General features: G+C 43.8%; 3 protein-coding genes across 4 annotated transcripts in view; 1 reads left to right on the top strand and 2 right to left on the bottom strand.

Annotated features, from left to right (window-relative positions):
* The window catches only part of NAA38 (N-alpha-acetyltransferase 38, NatC auxiliary subunit), a 21,515-nt gene extending 2,596 nt beyond the window's left edge, over positions 1–18,919 (top strand). Inside the window, exons 3-6 of one of the 2 annotated variants that reach the window (XM_074342281.1) lie at positions 17,140–17,392; positions 17,875–18,211; positions 18,402–18,585; positions 18,759–18,919. In XM_074342281.1, coding sequence (XP_074198382.1) covers positions 18,131–18,211; positions 18,402–18,585; positions 18,759–18,871 — 378 coding nt within the window. In that variant the 5' untranslated portion in view covers positions 17,140–17,392; positions 17,875–18,130 and the 3' untranslated portion in view covers positions 18,872–18,919. Of the gene's footprint in view, positions 1–17,139; positions 17,393–17,874; positions 18,586–18,758 lie in introns of both variants that reach the window. The other variant, XM_074342280.1, reaches the window with a different exon arrangement.
* CYB5D1 (cytochrome b5 domain containing 1) lies at positions 14,544–17,818 on the bottom strand. The gene is made up of 4 exons (XM_010965928.3): positions 17,347–17,818; positions 17,178–17,254; positions 16,826–17,044; positions 14,544–16,238 (listed from the first exon to the last, which is right to left on the bottom strand). The coding sequence occupies exons 1-4, from the start codon at positions 17,504–17,506 to the stop codon at positions 16,008–16,010; spliced, it is 687 nt and encodes a 228-aa protein (XP_010964230.1). The 5' UTR covers positions 17,507–17,818; the 3' UTR covers positions 14,544–16,007.
* A 667-nt stretch (positions 18,920–19,586) lies between the features above and the next one.
* TMEM88 (transmembrane protein 88) lies at positions 19,587–20,571 on the bottom strand. Its single transcript, XM_010965931.3, has 2 exons — positions 20,312–20,571; positions 19,587–20,188 (listed from the first exon to the last, which is right to left on the bottom strand). The coding sequence occupies exons 1-2, from the start codon at positions 20,519–20,521 to the stop codon at positions 19,919–19,921; spliced, it is 480 nt and encodes a 159-aa protein (XP_010964233.1). The 5' UTR covers positions 20,522–20,571; the 3' UTR covers positions 19,587–19,918.
* Between the last annotated feature and the right edge of the window lie 50 nt (positions 20,572–20,621).

Raw genomic sequence — 20,621 nt, forward strand, 5'->3', positions numbered from 1 at the left:
TTCTCTTGCCTCTGCTCCCATATCATTTGTGTACTGAGTGTAATTCCTATCCCTCTTCCATTTAGTTTTGTTATGTTCTCTGTACTAGTCCATCTGGGTATCCCCCTCTTTCTGTATATGGGCTTCTGTGTACGTGTGTCTTTATTGTTTCCCCAAGACTGTCTTTCTCATCCCTTGACTCTCAGGCTCTGTCACCTCTAAGTGTCTTTCCATTTCCGTCTTCTTTCTTTTTACTTCTGTCTTCTGGGCTCTGGCTGCCTGTGCCTCTTCCTCATGTGTGCCTGACTCCCCCTTTCTGGCCCTGTGTGTGTCTGGGAAGAGTGTCCCCACGTGTACGTCGGTGACCCTGCGCATCATGTGCACCCGAGTCTCTCTGCCTGTGTGCCTTCTCCCTCTGTGCTGAGCACCCCTGCCTGCCTGCCACATGTGCCATGAGCTGCAGGTGTGGGTGGCTAAAGGTGGCTGTGTGCATTCCTGTATAAACAGTCATCATTCTCTCGTGTGTGCTTTGCATACGGATCTGTTAATTTGCCTGATTCTCCCTCTTGTCCATCTCTCCCTCCGCCTGCCTGCATCTCCTGTTCTCTCTTCTCTCCCTACCGACCTCTTGATTTTTCTTCTTCTATCGTTGTTTCCGCCTGCCTCTACCTGCTTGCTCCTATTATGGTGTCTGCCTGCCTGCCTGTCTGTCTGCTCCTCCCTGACTGGCTGGCAGCCTCTTTCTCTCTCTGGTTGTCTGTCTGCTTCTCTGGCTGTTTGCCCACCACTCTCTCTCTAGCCATCTGTCTCCCCGCCTGCCTGTCTCTATCACTTTCTTGGTCTCTGTCTCTTGGTTTGTCTACCTTCCAGGCCCTACCACATTCCCTGTCTTGCTTTGCCTCTTATCTTGCCCTTCCTCTTGTTCCTCCTCTTCTCTGTGCCTGTGAGGTTCATGATTTTTCCTTACCTCCCATTACGTCTGTCTTCTTGCCTGCCTACCCTGCTTGCTTGCTGCTTTCCTGCTGTTTAATGCTTGTATCTTTTTAGCGTGTCTGCTTATCAGCTTTTTCTCCCTTGGCTTCCCCTATTCCAACATCCCATCGGTGGTGATGGTCTTGCTACCCAAGACTTGTCAGTGACCTGCCTTGCTCCAAAGACTTACGTGCCTTCTCGCCATACTCCCTACCCTTTCTTCTCTCCCTGCTTGCCTCCACTTCTGTTCTTTTCCTTTTTGTCTTCTGGTTTCTCAGTCTGCCTACCTCAATCTTTTTGCCATTTTCCCAGTCTCTCCTTGTCTTCCTGCTTTTTTGCTGTCTGCCTGCCTGCCTGCCTGGCTCTTGCTGTCTACATCTCTGCTTGATTTCTTTTCCTTCTTTTTTTTTCTATCAACTTTTAAATAGTGCATACACATGGTAGAAAAAGTACTAGAAGTATCCTGTGTGAGAATAAGCCCCCCTCCTATCCGCCTTTTCCTCTCCTCTGAGGCAGTCACTACATATTCTTGGATCTTGTTCCAGAGAAGAGTCTACACATACATAAGTCTACACATATACGTGCTTTTTGCTGCACTCCTTCCTAATTCTCTCCCAGTTTTGCTGGATGCTTCCTCCAGAAAAAACGTGAAAACACTGGTAGCACTGAAAAATACTTGATAAATATAGGTATGATTAATAAGTACAGATAATTTGTTAGCTGAGCTTACAGGCACACATAGTAGATGGGCTTGCTCTGCTTTCCCACAGTCTATACGAATTCTTTAAAGGAAAATGAATCTAGACCCTTTAGGTTCAGCAGTACCCTTAGGCTGTTGATCTAGGCCTGTCCAAGAAGTTGGTCTTCTTCTCAATCTAAAAAACTTTGCTTCTTACTAAAACTTTTCCCCTTTTTTATCCTTCTGCCCCCTCTCACATGCCACCATAGAGACGTTATATCTCCTTGGGGGAAGCAGAGACAACAGCCTCTATCCAGGTCTCTTCAGAAAGATGATTATAAAACCTTTACACACAATGCACTTCTGCTTTTTCACTGCCTGTATTCCTGAATTTAACTGTTTCAGCCTCTATCTGTGTCTCTTGCCTCTCTTTCCCTCTCACTTCTCTTTTCTTGATTCTCTCTTTCCTCTTAACTATCTGTCTTGGGCTCCATTCTAGCCTCTCTTTCTGATTGGCCACCTTCCCTTTCTTCTGTCTGATTGGCTTGTATCTCTCCATCACCCCATCTGTCTGCTGGATTCTCCCTGTCTGCCTGCAATAATGTATGTGATAGCAATTTATAAATTATAAAGCACTATGTAGTATAAAACGCTATTATCACTTTGTCTTATTTCTTTGCTTATTGTTTTCTGTCAGCCTTCCTTCTGTCTCTCTCTCTCCCTCTTTCTGTTTGTCTGTCTGTGTTCCTTTTGGTGATCTTGCCTGCCTCTCTTGTCAGTAATTCTTTCTCTCCTTGCCAGCCTGGCTATTTTTTCTCTATCCTTCTTCTGTGTCTGCTCGGTTCTTGTGTTTCTCTTTCTGTGTTTCCAAGTTCCTCTCTATTTCTTTTAGCTGTCTGTTCTATCTGTCCTTAGGCCTTTTTTTCTGTGCATGTGTGTCTTGCTGTCTCTAGCTGCTTGTCTCCCTGCCTGTCAGTTCCAATGTGGGTACCACTCTCTGCCTTTTTCTATTTCTCTGTATGTCAAAAAATAAAAATAAAATAAAAAGCTAAAATACCATATGACTAGTTGGTAGAAGAGAATTATTTTTGCTTTTAATGAGAAGACCATTAAGGTGAGAACAAGGAATTCAGAGATGCAGCTGTCAAATGTAAACCAGAAATTAGATGCCCCAGCAAAAAAAGAACAAGAAAAAAACTGTAAGGGATTCCCAAGCCAAAATAAGATTATTCAGTTAAAGTAAAAGCTAGAAACTTACCCAAAGCTATAATTTCTAACCTTTTTTAGATCACAGAAACGCTTCTCCCAGAAAAAAAGTATCTTCACAAAATTCCACATATGTTATTCTGAGATCTGTGGAGCCCAGGTTAAAATCCTGATGCAGGGAACCATTGAGAGTGATTGATAGAGCACAGGCATGAACTCATGCAACTAGCAGATCAAAGGACTGAAAAAGCACTTTGCAATCTGTGATTTTCTACCGAAGGAGATAATAAAGAGATTCCTAGTTGTCTTTTGAAATATAGAGGGTAGTGATAATAATGACAGGTGTATAAATGCTGCAGATTTTCTAGATTTAATTATAGAATTTTAGAGATAGGTCATCTGAACCAGTGTTCTCAAATGGCTAAGTAAGGTTGCCACTTGCCCTTTCCTGGGAAGATCTGTCCTTTGTTCTGAAATTATATATTTCTTATATATATTTTATGTAAAATAAATATATAACTATACTTACATGCAACAAATATAAAATATATGTATGTATATATACGTGATAATACACTTACCAGTATATTTATTTTAAATGTCCTTTCTAAAAATGAGGTAGATCTGTATGGAAGGATGTCCCTGATAGATTTTGTAGAGAGAGAGAAAAAGAAAGAAAATGAGTTTTTATACTTCTGTACAACTTGAAAAATGTTCAATGTATGTGTATGTTTTTTTTAGTTACAAAAGAATATTTTTAATACCTGTTAAATAATGGTGATGAGTATAAAGGTTTGTTTTTTATTGTTCTTTATGTCATTAATTAGCACAATAAAAAGTCAACAACTCCACTGTTGATCACTAACTTTTTTTCAATGTTTTACTAGTCACTGTAAGCTAAAAGTCTGGGATCTATTGCTTTAATCTAACTTTGTCTTGATTTCATGAAGAAAGGAACCTCAGTCCATATATCATATTCATGACTTGCCATATTCACATGCCACCTATACTGTTATAGGCATAATATTTTCCTTTTAAGTCAGTTCACTTTTAACTTAAATGAGTATCCTTTAAAACGTAAATTTTATGTTACTAAGAAAGAATATCTATAGATCCTTGATTTGATAGGGTAATTATAATTTTCCTAATTTACTTCACAAATAACTATTAAAAGTCAATAAAAATAAAAGCGTCTTGTATGCTACCAATGGTGGGTACCATATTTTAGGAAACACCACTTTAATTTTGTAGGTACAGAAACTGGGGCCCAGATGTTGAAAGGTTTGCCTAAGGTCAAGTTAGTTACGGGAACAGAACTGGAACTTGAACCCATATCTTCCAGTTTCTAGTCTGCTAATCTTTTCTCTATCTACTAAATGACTTCTAAGTCATTGGATGTCGTAGGTTTTTAAAGGAACTAATATGTAAAATTGATGGTCATATATATAACTTATCTGTAACAAGTATACTATAGAACTGGCAATGGTCAATTTAATTGTATCTAGAACATTATTAAACTTACATATTTTCTGACAGAGTTCTACCTCTTACCATTTACCCTGGAGAAACAGGCATCACACTTGTGCATGAGGTGACATATACAGAGACGGTCATTACAACATTGTAATAGCAAAAAGTTAGAAACGCTGTAAATCTCAAACAGTAGTGAATAGCTAAATAAACTACATAGCAATCAAGAAAAATGAGTTACATCTACATTGTGAGATTCTTTTTTTTTGTAGGGGGTAGGTAAGAGTATTGAATGGAAAAAAGCAAGCTGCAAAACAATACATACATTATGATAGCATTTAGTTAATATATGTTCAAAGAAACTAAATACTATATGTTTCTACAGTTACAATCATTTTATATATATAAATGCCTTTAAAAATCCTGGACATATACATACCAAATTGGTAACAGTGGTTACTTTTGGGAAATAATAGTCAAAGGGGATATTTAGCTTTATTGATAATTCTGAATTTTTACAATGAGAAAGTATCATTTATTATTTGTGTAAACAAATACATGTAGCCTCCTGATTACATTAGCAAATGAAGCCAAATGGGACAAATAGTAGTATGATTTCTCTAAAGAAATCATTCCTCACTAATCTCTAGTTCTTTGCAGAGAAAAGTACAGAAGCAAAGTATAATAAATGTATGTAATGTAGTTAGACTTTTGGGATTAGTGAGGTTCTAGTTTAAAAACTAATTGAAATATGAAGGTAAGAAAGGAAAGATATACAAGAGCATATGTAAAATGGTACCATTGATGAAAGAAGAAAATGTGAATATCCATAGAATATTCCTGGAAGAATACACAAGAAACTAGTTGTTACCACTGGAAACATTTTTTTTCATTGTGCATCTTTTAAAGCACCTTGAAAATTTTTTAGTGACCAAAGGATTACCTAGGGGGAGGGAGGAGAGACACTGGAGATCAAACACACAAAAAGGTTAATTAACAATATGTGATAGTGATGATCATGTGGGCTGTAAAATCTGAGAGTTTAAAGAAGAGATCTTAGGGAGGGATGGGGACTCATTGAAGAACTTTCCATATGTAGTTGTATTTGAAGTAGCCCCCCAAAGGTAACTAAGATTTATAGAGCAGAGAGGAAGAAGAGCAGTTTAAGTTGAGTAAGAAAGTATTTGGCAAGCAGTATGTGGACCTCATACAGAGAAGTAAGTTCATGATAGAAAGGAGGTTTTTAATTTTAAAATTATATGTGTTATTGAGAACTATTTCATAGGTTCAAAAGAGCATATATAACAGACATCAACCACAAAGAATATTAAAATGAACACATGTATCCATTATCTGGTTTAATAAATATAACAGTAATATCTTTAAAGCCTCATAATGCTCTTCTATATTTCACATTCCTCTTCTGCTCCCACCCAATCAGTATCCTGAATTTTGTGTTACCATTCATTTGTGTTATCACTCACTTGCTTTTTCTTTGTGATTTGTTCTCTTCCCACCTATAACTTCTTAATTTTGAAAAACTTCAAACCTCCAGAAGAGTTGAAGGAGTACAATGAACACCTATATACTCTTCACCTAGATTTACTGATTGTTAATCTTTTGCCACATTGACAGAATGACATGAACAAATACATATGATCTAATGTTAATTGCATAAAACAATATAAAGTCATATGTATAGTAGAATTGCAACCACGTACGAAAATACTAGAAGGAAGTGGTCAAATGTTAATAATGGTTTTTGCTGAGTGAAAGGAATAAGAGTTATTTCTGTTTTACATCTTTATGCTTCTCTACCTGGTTTTTTCTGTAAACACATAGTCTGTAATGAAAAGTTAAGCTAAGTTTAAAAAATTAATTTAAAAAATATGTGGAGATATTTGAAATCACCAAAATCTAGAAAAAGTGCCTAACAGCAATAGAATACATAAATTATATGACATCCATATAATGTAATACTGAATAGCAATGAGAGTGGAATGAAATGACATGGATGAATCTCACAAACAGTATTAAAGGAAAAAGGTCACGAGGGATAATTTGGGAGTTTGGGATTTGCAGTACTACTATGTATAAAATAGATAAACAGCAAGGTCCTACTGTATAGCACAGGGAACCATATTCAATACCTTGTAATAGCCTATAATGAAAAAGAATATGAAAAGGAATATATATATCTCTATATATCTATATATATATCTATTTCTATCTCTGAATCATTATGCTGTACACCAGAAATTAATACATTGTAAACCAACTATACTTCAATATAATTAAAAATATATATATATGTGGAAAGAAAGAATAGGAGACAGTGAGTATCAAACATTTGTTCATAAAGTTTGGTAGTCCCAAAAAGTCAGTTTAAAATACAGTGATATGGAAAACAAACCTGGGAACAGTCCACATATCTGAGGAACTCTAATTCTTTTATCTCCATGGTAGCTTCCAGATTCCCCCATCTTGTGTGAAGAGCCCCTATTTCTTTAAGGCTCCTGCAGTCTGGCTGTATACCCCTCCATTTCTCTCCCTGGGTGTCATCTGCTTTCCTCCTGATTGTTCTCTTTCATTGAAGGCTGACACCTGGCTCAGTCCTGTCCTTGACTTCCTAACCAGAGAGCTTCCTCTCCATTCCACTTCTCTCCCACCTCTGGGAAATACGAAATTCTTAACCTCTTCTGAAAAAATATTACCTCTTCTGAAATATTAAATTCAAGCCTCCTGCTTTGACTACAGCTTTCTATCCTTCCAGCTCTCTCATTTACCCACTGTTCTTGGAGCCACCAGACCCTCTAACCCCTTAATTCTTCCATTAGCCCCACCATGTCTTCACCTCCCTCCCTCCCTAACTTAGATTCCATGGTCTGTCATTTCAGCCACTCTGCTGTGGGTATCTCAGTGCCCTCTTTATCTTCTTCTGCAACCCTCTAACACTGGATCAGTCTGGCTGGCTGTTTACACTCAGAATGCAAAGTGCCACTGAAGAAAATACCATGACCACTCCAGACCTGCTCAGAAATCCTCTTTCCTAGTCAACTTCCTTTCCATTCTCCATGGTGACTTTTTCAACCTTTCCTCAAACCTCTTCCACTTTACACTCCAGTAGAACATTTTATCATCTGCTTCCAGGAGACAGATCATCAAATGAGAACTTCCTTGAAATACTGACACTAAACCTACATATTTAACTGTATTCATGTTTATCCTTTCCTCCCTCCTATCCTGTCCAAAGCTTAAACCTCCACTTGGGCTCTGGCTCCCAGCCCTGCCACCTTCTCAGGGGCTAATGGTAACTCTCCTTTATCTCCCATTCTACTTGCTCCTTCCCAATGACACTGAAATGTGCTCAAATCTCCCTACTTAAAGAGACATGATGGACCCCTTAGTTGCCACCCTACCTCTCTATGCCCACTCACAGCCATGCTTGAAGGAATCTACACTCATTTTCCAACCTACTGCCCCGCCACTCCACAGAAACTGCTTTTTACAAGAGTCCCAACAAGCTGATTACTAAATTCAGAGGATATTTCTGAGCTGTTAACTTGACCACCCCTTCTTGAAATAGTCATCGTGATCTATGTGAGTCTGTGATCTCACATCTGCTCATGCTTCTGTTGCTGCCTTTTAACTAAATCCTTTCCTTTGCTCTTCATTGAGTAAAAGGGATATCTTAAGAAGAAAAGGAAGATTTAAGCCCCAAATCGTTGTCTTTGTCTTCTCCCAGTTTCTTTTAGACCTGCTTTGATTGACAACTATGATGGAAACTGAATGTAATAGTTTTATACAAAATGGCAAAAACTAAACTTTTTTTTTTCTCTTTTGACATTGCCTTTTAACAGTTTCTTTAATAGTTTTTCATTGACTGGCCAGTCCGAATGCCTTGCTTCCCATCTGTGGTTAAGCCCCAGTTGTTTCAGCAGAATTGCCCTGACACGTTTCCTGGCTAATCCCAAGCTCACTTCCTCCTGCCCCTTTGCTTGCCTGTGGGCCCTTTCACCACCTAACTCTCTGGACAGGGAGAGTTACTTTAATTTCAGACTAAATTAAATATGATCATTAAATTAAAATCAACTAATTTTTTAAAAATGGTATATTGCAAAACTGTATGACTCCTAAAATGTATTCCAGAACTAAGTAATGAAGTTATCCACTCCCTCCATTAGAGAAAAGTTTGAGCTCTGATGTCAGGTAGCATCTGGAATCCCAGTTTTGCCACTTACTAACAGTGAGCCTGGGTAAGCAACTTATCCCTCAAGTCTCAGCAACCTTATTCGTAAAACAGGGATATTAATGCCTATGTCACATAGTTCTAGTGAAGATTAGTGAGCTAACTTACATAAAGCACTGGCTATAAGGCATTTGCTAATTGGTAGCTATTGTTCTAAACAATCAAGTTAGCAATTAGCCATTTCTCACTTCAGAGAGACTCGCTTAAGATGATTCTAAGGTGAGAGGATTCACACCTGAGTTATGAATAGCACCTTAAACTGAAGGAGCAAAGGGCTGACTTTAGTTATTCTTGCTCCCAGTCGTTGGCCCCATTTCCTTTCTTTCCCCAACTTCATATAAATACGCTTAACTCTGGCATTCTATGCAACAAACCACATTTTACTGTATTCACCTCTCCCCATGGAGGCACAAACGTTGTTGGGTTGGAAACCAAATGTTAGCCACAGATTTGGTCTACTAATTTTCTAATCATGACAGGTGTTACCTGGATGCCGAATAATGCCGACTCTCAGGAAATCCAAAGGGAAGCATTCATTGCTAAATAAAGACTGGCTAGCACAAGGAAAGGGAAAGAAAACTAAAAATTTTGAGTACCTGTTCCAAGGACCTTTTATGCTGCTGGGCATTTTCCCAACCTTATCTTGTTTAATCTTCTCAACAACACTGTAAGGTAGATTCTTTTTAAGTGACCCTGTCCTGGTTTATGCCTGTTGTCCTCAGTGAAACCTTAATTTCTATTATCCATATTTTATGGTTGAAGAAATGGAATCTAAAAGAAGAAAAGTATTCTGTGCATGGTTGCAAAGCCAGAAAACTCCCTTCGGTAGCTGGATTTCTTCTGTGAGTATCCCATTCATACTTCATCCTACTACAGTCTTACATGTTGAGCTATTCCTTTCTCTTAACTATAGTCTTGACTTCTTCAACACACCATTTTGCTGTTCAGTAAATCCATGGGTGCTTAAGTCCTCACCTTCCTTGACCTGTGTGTGACATTTCACACTGTTTACCTTTCCTTCCTCTAATACTCTCTCTTTGGCTTCCCTGGCACCATTTTCCAGGGTCTCTCTCACCAGTTTGGCTCTCCGTTCTAAATCTCCTTCTCCCTTCCCTTAGATATTGTTCCTCCCAGGCCTTCCTCATAGATCACACTTTATTCTGAAGTGACCTCATTCTTGACTTCGGTAATGGTTACTCCCTGCTGATAGATTCCCACACCTTTAACTTTATCCCAGAGCCTATTCAGGATCTACTACCACATACCTGGTAAGATCTGGACATCTGGATTTGCATGCTCCAAAGTTACTTAAGAAAGCCAACCAAAAATACATCACCGTTCTTCCCAAACTCTTCTTCCAGCATTACTCTTCTTTGTCGGTGGACTCATCATCCTCTTGGTCACCCAGGCTAGAAACTTGGGTATCATCTTTGACTCCTCCCTCTGCCTCAGACTCCCTCTCAATACATTATCGAGTTATATAAGTCTCTCTTACCTTCATCTTCTCTGACCTGACCTTCATTCTGACTACCTTCATCTCTCCTCAACTGTTGCAACAGCATCAGTCTGTCTCCATTTCCTTGTCCCGTTTTCTCCCCTCCAATCCATTCTCTCTTGACATTGTAGTCAAGTCGCTTTTTAAAAATGCATATCTGATCATGATATCCTCCTTATATAACCCTTAAGCTTGCATTGTACACTTTAAAAGGGGGAATTCTGGGAGGAGGGTATAGCTCAGTGGTAGAATGCATGCTTAGCATGCGCAAGGTTATGGGTTCAAACCCCAGTATCTCCATTAAAAATAACCTAAGTACCTGGTCCCCCCAAATAAAAAAGTGAATTTTACAATATGTAAATTATATCTCAATTTAAAAAAATTTAACCTGGTTTACAAAGTCTCACGGGACCTGGTCTGACCTCAATATCTCATTGCCCACTCTCCCCAGGCCTCACACCTCCTCTTAGCTGTACCGTTCTGCGCTTCCATCTGCTTCTGAGCTCTCCACGCACCCCCTCACCTCTAAACTCTGCACTATTTATGCTATTCTTTCTCCTTACCCTCTCCCTCGTCTTCACTTGGCTATCTTCTCCTTGTCCTTCTGGTCTCAGCTTGAGATGATGCTTCTCTAGAAAGCCTTCCCTGATCTCCCCAGACTGTGTTCAGGTATTCCCAAGCCATTTCATACTTAGCCCTTTTGTAGCATTTATCACATTACATTTGTCCATTTTATGAATATTGAGTGTGTAACGGCTCTGGGCTGAGCACTGTGCTAGGTGCTAGATATTCAGTGGCAAATAAAAGTCATGGTCCCTGCCCTCCTAGAGCTTATAGTCTAAATAGGGAGAAAGATGGACATTAAACAACAAATTACACTAAATATTTTCCTTGTAATTACAATGTTTTAGGGCAGCTTAACAGGGTATGATGAAAGATTTGACATAATTGAAGTGATCAGGGAAGACTTCTTTGAGAAAGTAACATTTAAGTAAAGATTTTAGGAATCAGGAGTGGCCAAATGATGAGTGGAGGGGGTAGTGTTCCATGCAGAGGAAGAGCATGTGAGAAGGCTTGGGGGAGTTTCAGAAACTGAAAGGCTAACGTGGGAGATAACGAAGAGCTTGGGAGAGCCAAATCATGCAGGGCCTTGTGGATTATGGTAAGAATGTCCTCTTAAGAGTGTTGGAATCCTTTGAAGACTTAAACAGGGAAACTTTAAAAGCTTCCCTTGGCTGCTGTGTACAAGTGGAAGAAGCTAACAAGTTACGAGGCTCAAAAACTTCTCTGAATTCCCACTAACCTGTAAGCTCCTTGAGGGCAGAAACTATGTCTTACTAGTGTATTCACAGAGTCCAGAATTGTGCCTGTTAGATAGTAGATGCTCAGTATTAGTTAAATAAATGGACAGGGGTGGCCAGGATTCCAACTTAGTTTTTCAACAATGGCTCAATGCCCCACTCCCACCCAAGAATGATTAGATATCCCTCCTTTTGCCTCTAGTGCATGTGTGGTCAATTGTATTTTCCAAAAATGGCCACAGTAATATCTTACACCCAAAATGCTCTTATTACAGTGTGACATTGACATTCTTCCCACTGAGAAGTGAGGTCTAATTCCATCCCCTTGGATCTGAAATGAGGTCATGAAAGTTGATTCAGCTTCCTCCTGGTTCTCCTGGGATACTTGCTTTTGGAATCCAGCCACCATGCTATGAGAACACCCAAGCTGCCCTGTGTAGGGGCCCACATGGAGAAGAACCAATAGACAGCCTCAACTTGCCAGCCATTTGTGGGTGAGATATTCAGAAAGTGAATCCTCCAGCTTCCACCAGTCCACCCAGTAGACACCTTTTGGAGTAGAAATGAGCTGTCCCCACTGAACCCTGCCCAAGTTACAGATTCACTAGCAAAATAAATGATGGTAGTTGTTTTAAGCCACTTATATCTTGGGATGGTTTTGTTAAGCAGCAGTAGGTAAGTGGAACAGCATCCTATGTCTGTCATGCATGAAGGTGATGCAATTCAGTGGTTAAATGGGTGGCCTATGACTGTCTTGTTTTAAAGCCCACCTCTGCTACTTACTAGTTGTATGACCTTTGGCAAGTTACTTAACCTCTCCGTGCTTCACTTTCCTTCTTTTTTCAGTGTAAATAAAAATAGTATTTAAGTTTGTTATGAGGATTAAGTGATTAATGCAGGTAATGCAGACCTACATCGATCTTTGTAATCATCTCAGACAAGCCCCCAATCATTTGACCATCACTCTCACAATTCTGTGTTTTTATAGTACTTCTGGTGTAGGTATATGTATATATGTGTATGTGTTCATATGTGTGTATATATACATATATAATATATAGCTTTTAGCACTATCTGAAATGGTCTTGTCTACATGTTTATTGTTTATCCCATCAGAGTGTAAGTCCCAGTAAAGCAGGAACCTTGCCTGTCTCATTCACTGCTGTATCCCCAGTACCTGGAATGGTGCCTGGCACAAAGTGCTGGCTTATGGCTGAGACATTGTGCTGTACACCAGAAATCGACACATTGTAACTGACTGTACTTCAATTTAAAAAAAATAATAAAAATTAAATAAAAGTAAATAAATAAATTTAAGATAAATAAATAAACAAAAGGCAGGCACTGAGTTTCTCCCAGTAAGAGACTTAATTCTAGCAGTATCTCTACCATCATGTCCCTTGTCTCAACCTCCTTGATCCCTGACCCCATTTTAATGGCCTCACTACATTTATTCATCCACCAGCTTTTTTTTTTTTAGCGTTTCCCAGTACTTGGGCTGCATATCTGTTTGTATTTTGAAAACCTAATCTTTGACTTCGAAGATCATTCGGGTTTCAAATTGTCTGCTCTCTCTACAACTAAACCTCCATGCCCTCTTGCTGATCATTCATAAAGTGACTATGAATCAACACATCTATGTGGTTTACCAAAACTCAGTTGAGGGTACTGGCTGCATTAACCTTATCCTGATGTCATGATGGAGTGTTATAGTCCCAAGTCCAAATGATAGATCCCCTTACGCAGCTCCAAGGTATGTCCAGATCAGAATTTGGGGCCAGAGTAAAATGTTTCAAACTAGTTATAAATGTAGCCCCAAGGCTTAAAAAGCTTTAGGAATTGCTCCCATGGAAATACAGTTGTAAGAGGTTGAAGTCGACCATTGAGACAGGTGCCAGGAATCCTAGGACCACAGTATATTGTCACCTTTGATTTTACTTTTAAGAGTCTTTATTATGGTGCGTGTGTACTATTTCAGGGGCAGGGGGTTGGGCCATTTTGGGACTGTGAGGGAACTTATAGCGCCTCTCTTCAAAATAATACACATCTGCAGGAGTGCGTGCACACACACACACACACACACACACACGCACACACACACATGCACACACACAATATTTAGAAACCATTTCTCAAGGTCCAGGTTAAGAACCCACCTGTGATTTGCCATGAAGATAGAAGCTTTCTCTAAACCATAATTTGGTCCTTTATCACATACTGTTTTCATTTACCTTTTCACGTGTGTATGTTTTATCCCATTGAATGGGTAAGCTCCTGAAGAGAACATACACCTTTTATTACTCTCAATGATGAGCGCATATAGTGAGTGAGGCTTGTAGGAAATATTTGCCAACTGAGTCCTTTGATGCTGCTGTGATGTACTGAGGACAGACAACTTTCTTTCAAGATTCCACCCACCACCTCATCTCCCTCCAAAACGAAAGAGATCACCACAGAAGGACCTGGACCCTAGACTCATGTTCTATTTATGTTATAGGTTTTTGGCTGAGGCATTATTTACATACTTTTCATGCAAATACCCAGTCTTGGATCTTCAGAGAACAAGGTTTTGTAGAAAAACCAACCAACCAACCAATCACTAGTAGTAAATGAGTGTACTCTGTTATGTGAAAATTTGTCTTCTTTCTTCCCTCCACAGCTCTGTGCCTAACCCTGTACACACTAACACCTGTCATCAGACCCCCTACTTATTCTATTCCATGAGTTTTATTTCTCAAACCACACTGTCCTGGCATGCGCTTGTGAAAAAATTAAAAACAGGAGTAATCCTAATGCTAATAGAATGGTGGCCATGTTGTTTTCCCTTTTCTTCTGATCCTTGCCTCCCACCTATACGTTTCCACCGGCTACCTTTAATCCTAAACAAGTTCCTGTTTAGAATTTGGAACTTTTCCCTCCATCCAGTACCCTGCCCCTGACTCTATAGGCAGTTACAGCCACCTGGTGGCCATATGGAGAAATGACAGGTAGATTTCCCCAAAAATCCCTGGTGAAAGAAAGCTCTGTGGAGTAATTTTTGTCCTGGATCTGTAGTGAACAAAGAAAGAGAAACCCATGGATAGATTATGGCACAGGATCCAGACATCCTATTTCTTGGTCTCACCTTGACCCCCAGGACACAACATCCCGTCCACTAGTTATTACAGACAGATAATTCACTTAACATTTGAGTTCATTCAATCAACATTTATTGAGCAGCAACTGTGTGCCCAACAATGAACAAGATGGACACGATCTCTGCTCTCGTGAGCTTACAATCTATCAGCCAGCCAGCCAATTACATCCTTTTTTGCCTGCTACTGTCAAGAAATCTACCTGTTATTCTCATTCTCCTTCCTTGTTTTGGTTAAAGGGGACCAAATCCGGCCACTGCCTTCCATGGTTGTTCTCTTTTGAACACCAGGAGTTTTCTGACTTAATTAGCTCCTCTCTTTACATTACCTCTGTCAAGCCCCTTCTTGTAAACTGACCATATTACAAAGATGACCCTGTCTTCCTCATATTCCCTCAGAGGCACAGGCCCATCATGAATATACTGTGCTTTTTGCTCCCCCAATTAAAGTGTCCCAATCCAAAGGTCCTTTTCCCACTAGTTTTTCCTGGAGTCAGTATTTGCCCACCTCTTTGCCTCAGACAAGTCAGAGGAAAATTTTGCTATGGGATTAATCAGGAAGTAGACTCAATAGCTATTACTCAGCTGACATGTAGCCTCCCCTGTCCCCTCTCTGCCACTGCAGAACTCTGCTAACTCCCTTCCAAAGACAATAACTGCAAAATAAAACAAAAGCCAAAACAAACAAACAACCCCCCCAAATAACAACAAAAGAACCCCCATCATACTACACAATAGGACTATAGGTTCCCATTGTGCAACGAGCCTGGACATTGAGATACTCTCTTTACATTGAAAAGAACATGGAGAAGACCTGGGTTTGCATTCTGGTTACTAACTAGTTTGCCTTTTGTGCTATTAAATCTTGATAATCTTCAGAAGACTTATCTGTAAAATAGTGGTAATGGTATCTATATTGTGGGTAGTTGTATTAAATGAGGTGTATCAAGCACATAGCATAATATCTAGCCTGAATTACCTGGTGACTGTTCACCTCCTTTCTTCCTCCTGGGTTTCAGCTGCTAAATACTATTCGGAAGGGAGTAACCCAGTTTTGTATGGCCAGTGATAGACATTTCCTATTGCTATCTTTGTAAACCTCATCTTTCTGCAGCCATCCCATTTCCATCATTGCCAGAAAACTTCTTCCATTCCTTGTCCCTGTGTAGGACTTCTCTTTCTCTTACTGTCAAAAAGTTCTGTCTGAGCTCTATCTGATTTCTTCTTAGAGCTCCCTCTTCTTAGATCTCTCTGATCTAAGATACTTTATTTTCTTGTATCATTCCTAAAACTTAATGCACTTCTAGCATTCTCCCTAACTTTCTGAGTAAATTTAAATGAGGAGTAGGACCTTTACACTTCAGGAAGGCATGGGAACCACAGGACAGTTCCCAGAGTGGAATGGAGGTCTAGGTTCAGGAGCCGCTGCGCACCCCCCCCGCCAATCCCCACCTCTTTTCCTGCAGGGCACAGAAACAGCTAAACTCAAAATATGTCTTGAGTCTGCATGAGCATATATCTTCCTATAGCTCTGTGAGGTCATCATTGAAGTAGAGCAGTACTGCAGGTGTGTAGAGTGTACTGTCCATATTGAGATAATCAAATTCTTCCTCCTCATCCCGGATACCATTCTCTTCCAGGGTTTGAGCCATGTTCAGGTTCTTGCCTTCAAACTTCCATGTGTAGCTGGCAGCATGTGCATTATAGGGGAGATAGCGGTGTAGGATTTCCCACATGGATTCCAGTGCCCCCACCTGGAGAACACGAAAGCACCCCATCCCCAGGATTCTGGGTGGTACACACACACACACACACACACACACGCAAAGGCCAGGAGCCCAAAAGATGATAGAGGTGGAGTCAGAGTGGTTCCCTTGTCAGATAACAGCTTAAGGCACTCCACAGTCCCAGATATAAAGTTGGAGCTCCAACATGCAATGCACGGCCCCCAAACCCTGTCTTTATGGTTATCACTTCTAATAAACAGATGGCCCTAAAGTCACTGCCCTCTCACCTCATCCTCACAATAGACTAATAAGAGAGTCCCATTGCAATTGCTGTACAAAACACAGCATAGCATGTAAGAGCTTCTGAGGACCACCATCACTAAGATGCATGAATTGTTGTCCTGGGCTTATGAAGAAGTCTCCTGTATCCTGTGGCCCAGCCATTGCTTGAATTCCCAACCCCGGGTACCTAGGTGATGGTCTTTCCTCAGTTACCTCTAAATAGAAAGAAAATACAGCTCCTGGTTATGGAGAGCTGCTGACCTGAGGATCTGCTTGGAGATTTGCTGGGATTCTCAGTTCTCTCTAACCTGCCCTCAGGCACCCGTTCTCACCTCCAGTGTGTGCTCCTGCGACGTGAGCGTGTTAATGATGCGGATATTCCGAGTCTTTGCGGACAGCCGCCCCACCTCGTACCGTGACCCCTGCCACCAAGGCTTCCCGAAATCATTGGCCCAGTCAGAACGGGGCAGCTGAGGCGGCACGTGCAGAAAGCGGCCCCGGGGAGTGCGGTATCTCAGGCAACCGGTCACCGGATCTATGTGCTTGCGGATCTTTAAAGCAGAGTTTGTGGGAGAGGAGTCGGCGCAGCCACTACCTCGGGCTCTGGCTTACCCCCTGCTTTTCCCTCCTCATCCCCGCTCTCTAGTGCACCTCCCCTCAACCCCAGGTTCCAGCAGAACTCACGTCTCTGGTCTTTGGATCAAACCAGTGGCTGACGTCCTGGCCCGCAACTTCGACGATGGGTTTCAGCAGAAGGTCTCCTGGGAAGGAGCAGCCGCCGTCAACGTTGGCAATCCAAGAACCAAGAACCCCCAAATACGCCCCCGTCGCTGGCCCACAGCGTGGCCCTTACCTTTGTACTCCTGTGCCAACGGCGTTAGGTCGTACACGTTTCCCAGGTAAGACACCCAGAGGTCTTCCGGCTGGTTGTGTTGGGCCACCTCGGCCGGCGTGAAATAGCGACGCTGGAAATACTCGAAGTCTGGCCCGGGCACTAGGCCCCGGCGCGGCATGGTCCTTGTTCTATCGGTTACGAGCTCCTTTAGTTGCTTCCTCGCTTTTAAGCAAGCACAGTAAGCGTCCCTCTCATCCAGGAGCTAAGGCGAGGGCGTTTATCCGCTGACATGGAAACCATTGTCCTTTTGCGGCCACCGTCCCCTGGGGTCAAACGCTGCGTGCGATAGGAGGGGCGTGAGCTGCGCGTGCTCACGGGAAACGTAGTCCGATTCCGGCATCCAAGTAATTGAGAGAACACCCTCCGTTTTAATTCAGAGTGGCCTAGACTATAAGGAGTATTTAGGACAGATTATCTCGTGAGGCAGAAAAACAAGGGAAAGGAGGGATGCGAATATTGAAAAAAGGTATTCTTGCTAAATTCCAGGGTTCCTAAAGGATAAGAACCCAAAGAAGTGAGAAATTTCTCGCGATATCTTAAAACGTCCAGTGTAATAGGCCTCAGTCAGCCATCGCGCCGAAGTAGGAAAAGCTCGCGAGATCTCTGCAGTTACTGAGGAGACTAGGAAGAGAAGAAGTGATCTCGCGAAAGAAAACAGGTTGGGAGCGCTCGCGAGATCTCAGACCACCCGACCCGAAAGGTTGTTAGGAAGTCGAAGGGCCTGGAGGAGGCCTGGGGACAAATGGCCGGCGCTGGACCAACCATGCTGCTACGAGAGGAGAATGGTTGTTGCAGTCGGCGTCAAAGCAGCTCCAGCGCCGGGGTTAGCGCGGGCTCGGGTTTTGGGATTGAGGGGCCGTCGGGGAGCAAGATGGGGGAACGAAGGGGGAACTGCAGCTCCCGACAGCCTCTGGGCTTCGTGTGAGCGCCCCGCGGGCTGTTGGGAGCTGTGGTTCCAGGGGCGGGCAGCAGCCGGGGCGGCGCGGTCTGAGCGCGTGTCCCGCCCCGCTCAGGACTCAGATGGGGAGCGCGAGGACTCGCCCGCTGCGCGCGCTAGGCAGCAGCTGGAGGCGCTGCTCAACAAGACTATGCGCATCCGCATGACAGATGGACGGACACTGGTCGGTTGCTTCCTCTGCACCGACCGCGACTGCAATGTTATCTTGGGCTCGGCGCAGGAGTTCCTCAAACCATCGGGTCAGTGCCCGGGGAATGCAGGACCTGCCTGGGAATGCGGCGGAGCTTCAGGCGAGGCAGTTCCCCTTCATTGCCTGGCTGCACCCCTTCTATTCTGGGGCTAGAAGTCGTGGCTCAGAAGGGGTGGGACCGACGGTGGCCTGCCTCCCTGATGCTCTGACCCTTCTTTCCAGATTCCTTCTCTGCCGGGGAACCCCGTGTGCTGGGCCTGGCCATGGTACCCGGACACCACATCGTTTCTATTGAGGTGCAAAGAGAGAGCCTGGTGGGGCCTCCTTATCTCTGAGCACGATCTCGGGCTTGCCCTTCAGACGTCATTAAACCTGTAACCGAAGTGGTCTGTGTCTGTGTGTAGGTGGGATACCAGGGCAGGGGTTGCACATCTGACCCCTTGAGGACGAGGTTTATCTGAGGTCAGAAGCACTCTGAACCCTCGTTTTACAGCCTGGACGTCCAGAGCTGACAGATGTTCCCTCAGGTTCGGGGTTGGGAATGGAGGACAGGCTGAGCTTCTGACCAACAGGCCTCAGGGTGGGCCCTTCCACCTTCCCTCCCACGCCGCTGCTCCAGAATTGTGGCGGGAGGGGGATGTCATCCTACTCCGGAAGGCCCATTGTTTTTCTCCCCGGCCTGGCAACACCGAGTTCCTCTAAGCTGGGGTCAGAGAACAGGCTCGGGTCCCCAAGGGGAGCAAGACAGGCGACAGAGGCCGGGCCTCTCCACTCTTATTGACGGGGAAGTGACTTTGGTGTCAGGGACAGAGCTCTGAGGTCTGGCCAGGAAGAACGTGCTAATGCGATAAGGGAAGGCCAGGAGGCTGAAGGATGCTCCGGTCTGCGCACTAGAGCCACCCCAACCCCCACCCGCATGTTGTTTCCTGCGCCTGGTCACGGCAGAAATGGTAGTATTACCCTTCTCGATCATAGGATCCCAGAATCGCGTTCAGCTTATTAGTCTTTTATTGATCACTCCTTCCCCTGCAACCTCACCCCCCCACCCCACCCCCCCGGCGCATAAATACTAGGAGCTGCACCGGAAAAGGAGGGCACCAAAGCGGTTTAGTGTCCTGTTCACAGGGGAGTTGGGCGGTGGGTGCAGGGTCCAGCCCAGATGTTCAGGATTCAAATATGGGTAGTGAGGGGAAAGCGGGTTTTCCAGGGTGTGGCGAAGTTTCACCAGTTTTGGTTTCACAGATGCTGTTTTGTTCCCCAAGGGGATGCTAGGACCCGTTTGGGGCATAAGTCGGGACAGGGTAGGTCGGGAGACCTTCGGGCTTCAAGTCCTTGGGCCGACAGGCGGTTGTAACAGTTGTTCTTGCTTGGCTCGAGGGTCCTCAGACCCAGACCTTTCCTGATGTTGGAACGGTCTGGGGCCCTGTTGAGGCCCGGGTTTGCCGGGGCTGCGGGGTGCGCTGGCGCCGATAGAGGGCTCGGCTGTAAGGCACGAGGCAGTCGGCCAGGCGGAGGCGCAGGCAGAGGCGGCGGTAGCTGGCCAGGGCAAGGACGAGCAGCGGCACGAGGAGCAGGAATCCAGTGACCAGCAGGGCTGTGAAGCCCGGGTCCCGCAGGTGCGCAGTGCAAGGGGGTGCCTGGGAGCGCAGGAACTGTGGGAGGAGAAGAGGCATGAGGCCCAAGTCAAACAGCCCAGGCCGGGAGAGGTTGTGGCCCACAAGCTCCACCACCACCATCACACACACTCACACGCACACCGCGGGGCGCTCGCTCACCTGGGAGTGGCAGAGGAAGCCAAAGCCTAGCATGGTGACAGCGGGTAGCAGGATGGTTCCCAGCACCAGCGCCAGCAGGAGAAGATTGAAGGCAGCCACCAGCAGATTCTGGGCCGTGACCAGCACAGCGCAGGCCCAGCAGTCCAGGGGGTCCCGGGGCTCTGGGCCGCCGCCGGGAACGGGTCGCTGAGCCCCGGGGACATCCGCCATGGCCCGCCTGCCTCCCTCCCGCCTGGGCTGCGGCCCTTATAGCCCTCTTTCCTGCCCCTCCCCCGGCCCAGCCTCTCCCCACCCCCACCCCCCCTTATCC

The sequence above is a fragment of the Camelus bactrianus genome, chromosome 16, assembly GCF_048773025.1.
Source record: "Camelus bactrianus isolate YW-2024 breed Bactrian camel chromosome 16, ASM4877302v1, whole genome shotgun sequence".
Classification (NCBI taxonomy): domain Eukaryota; kingdom Metazoa; phylum Chordata; class Mammalia; order Artiodactyla; family Camelidae; genus Camelus; species Camelus bactrianus.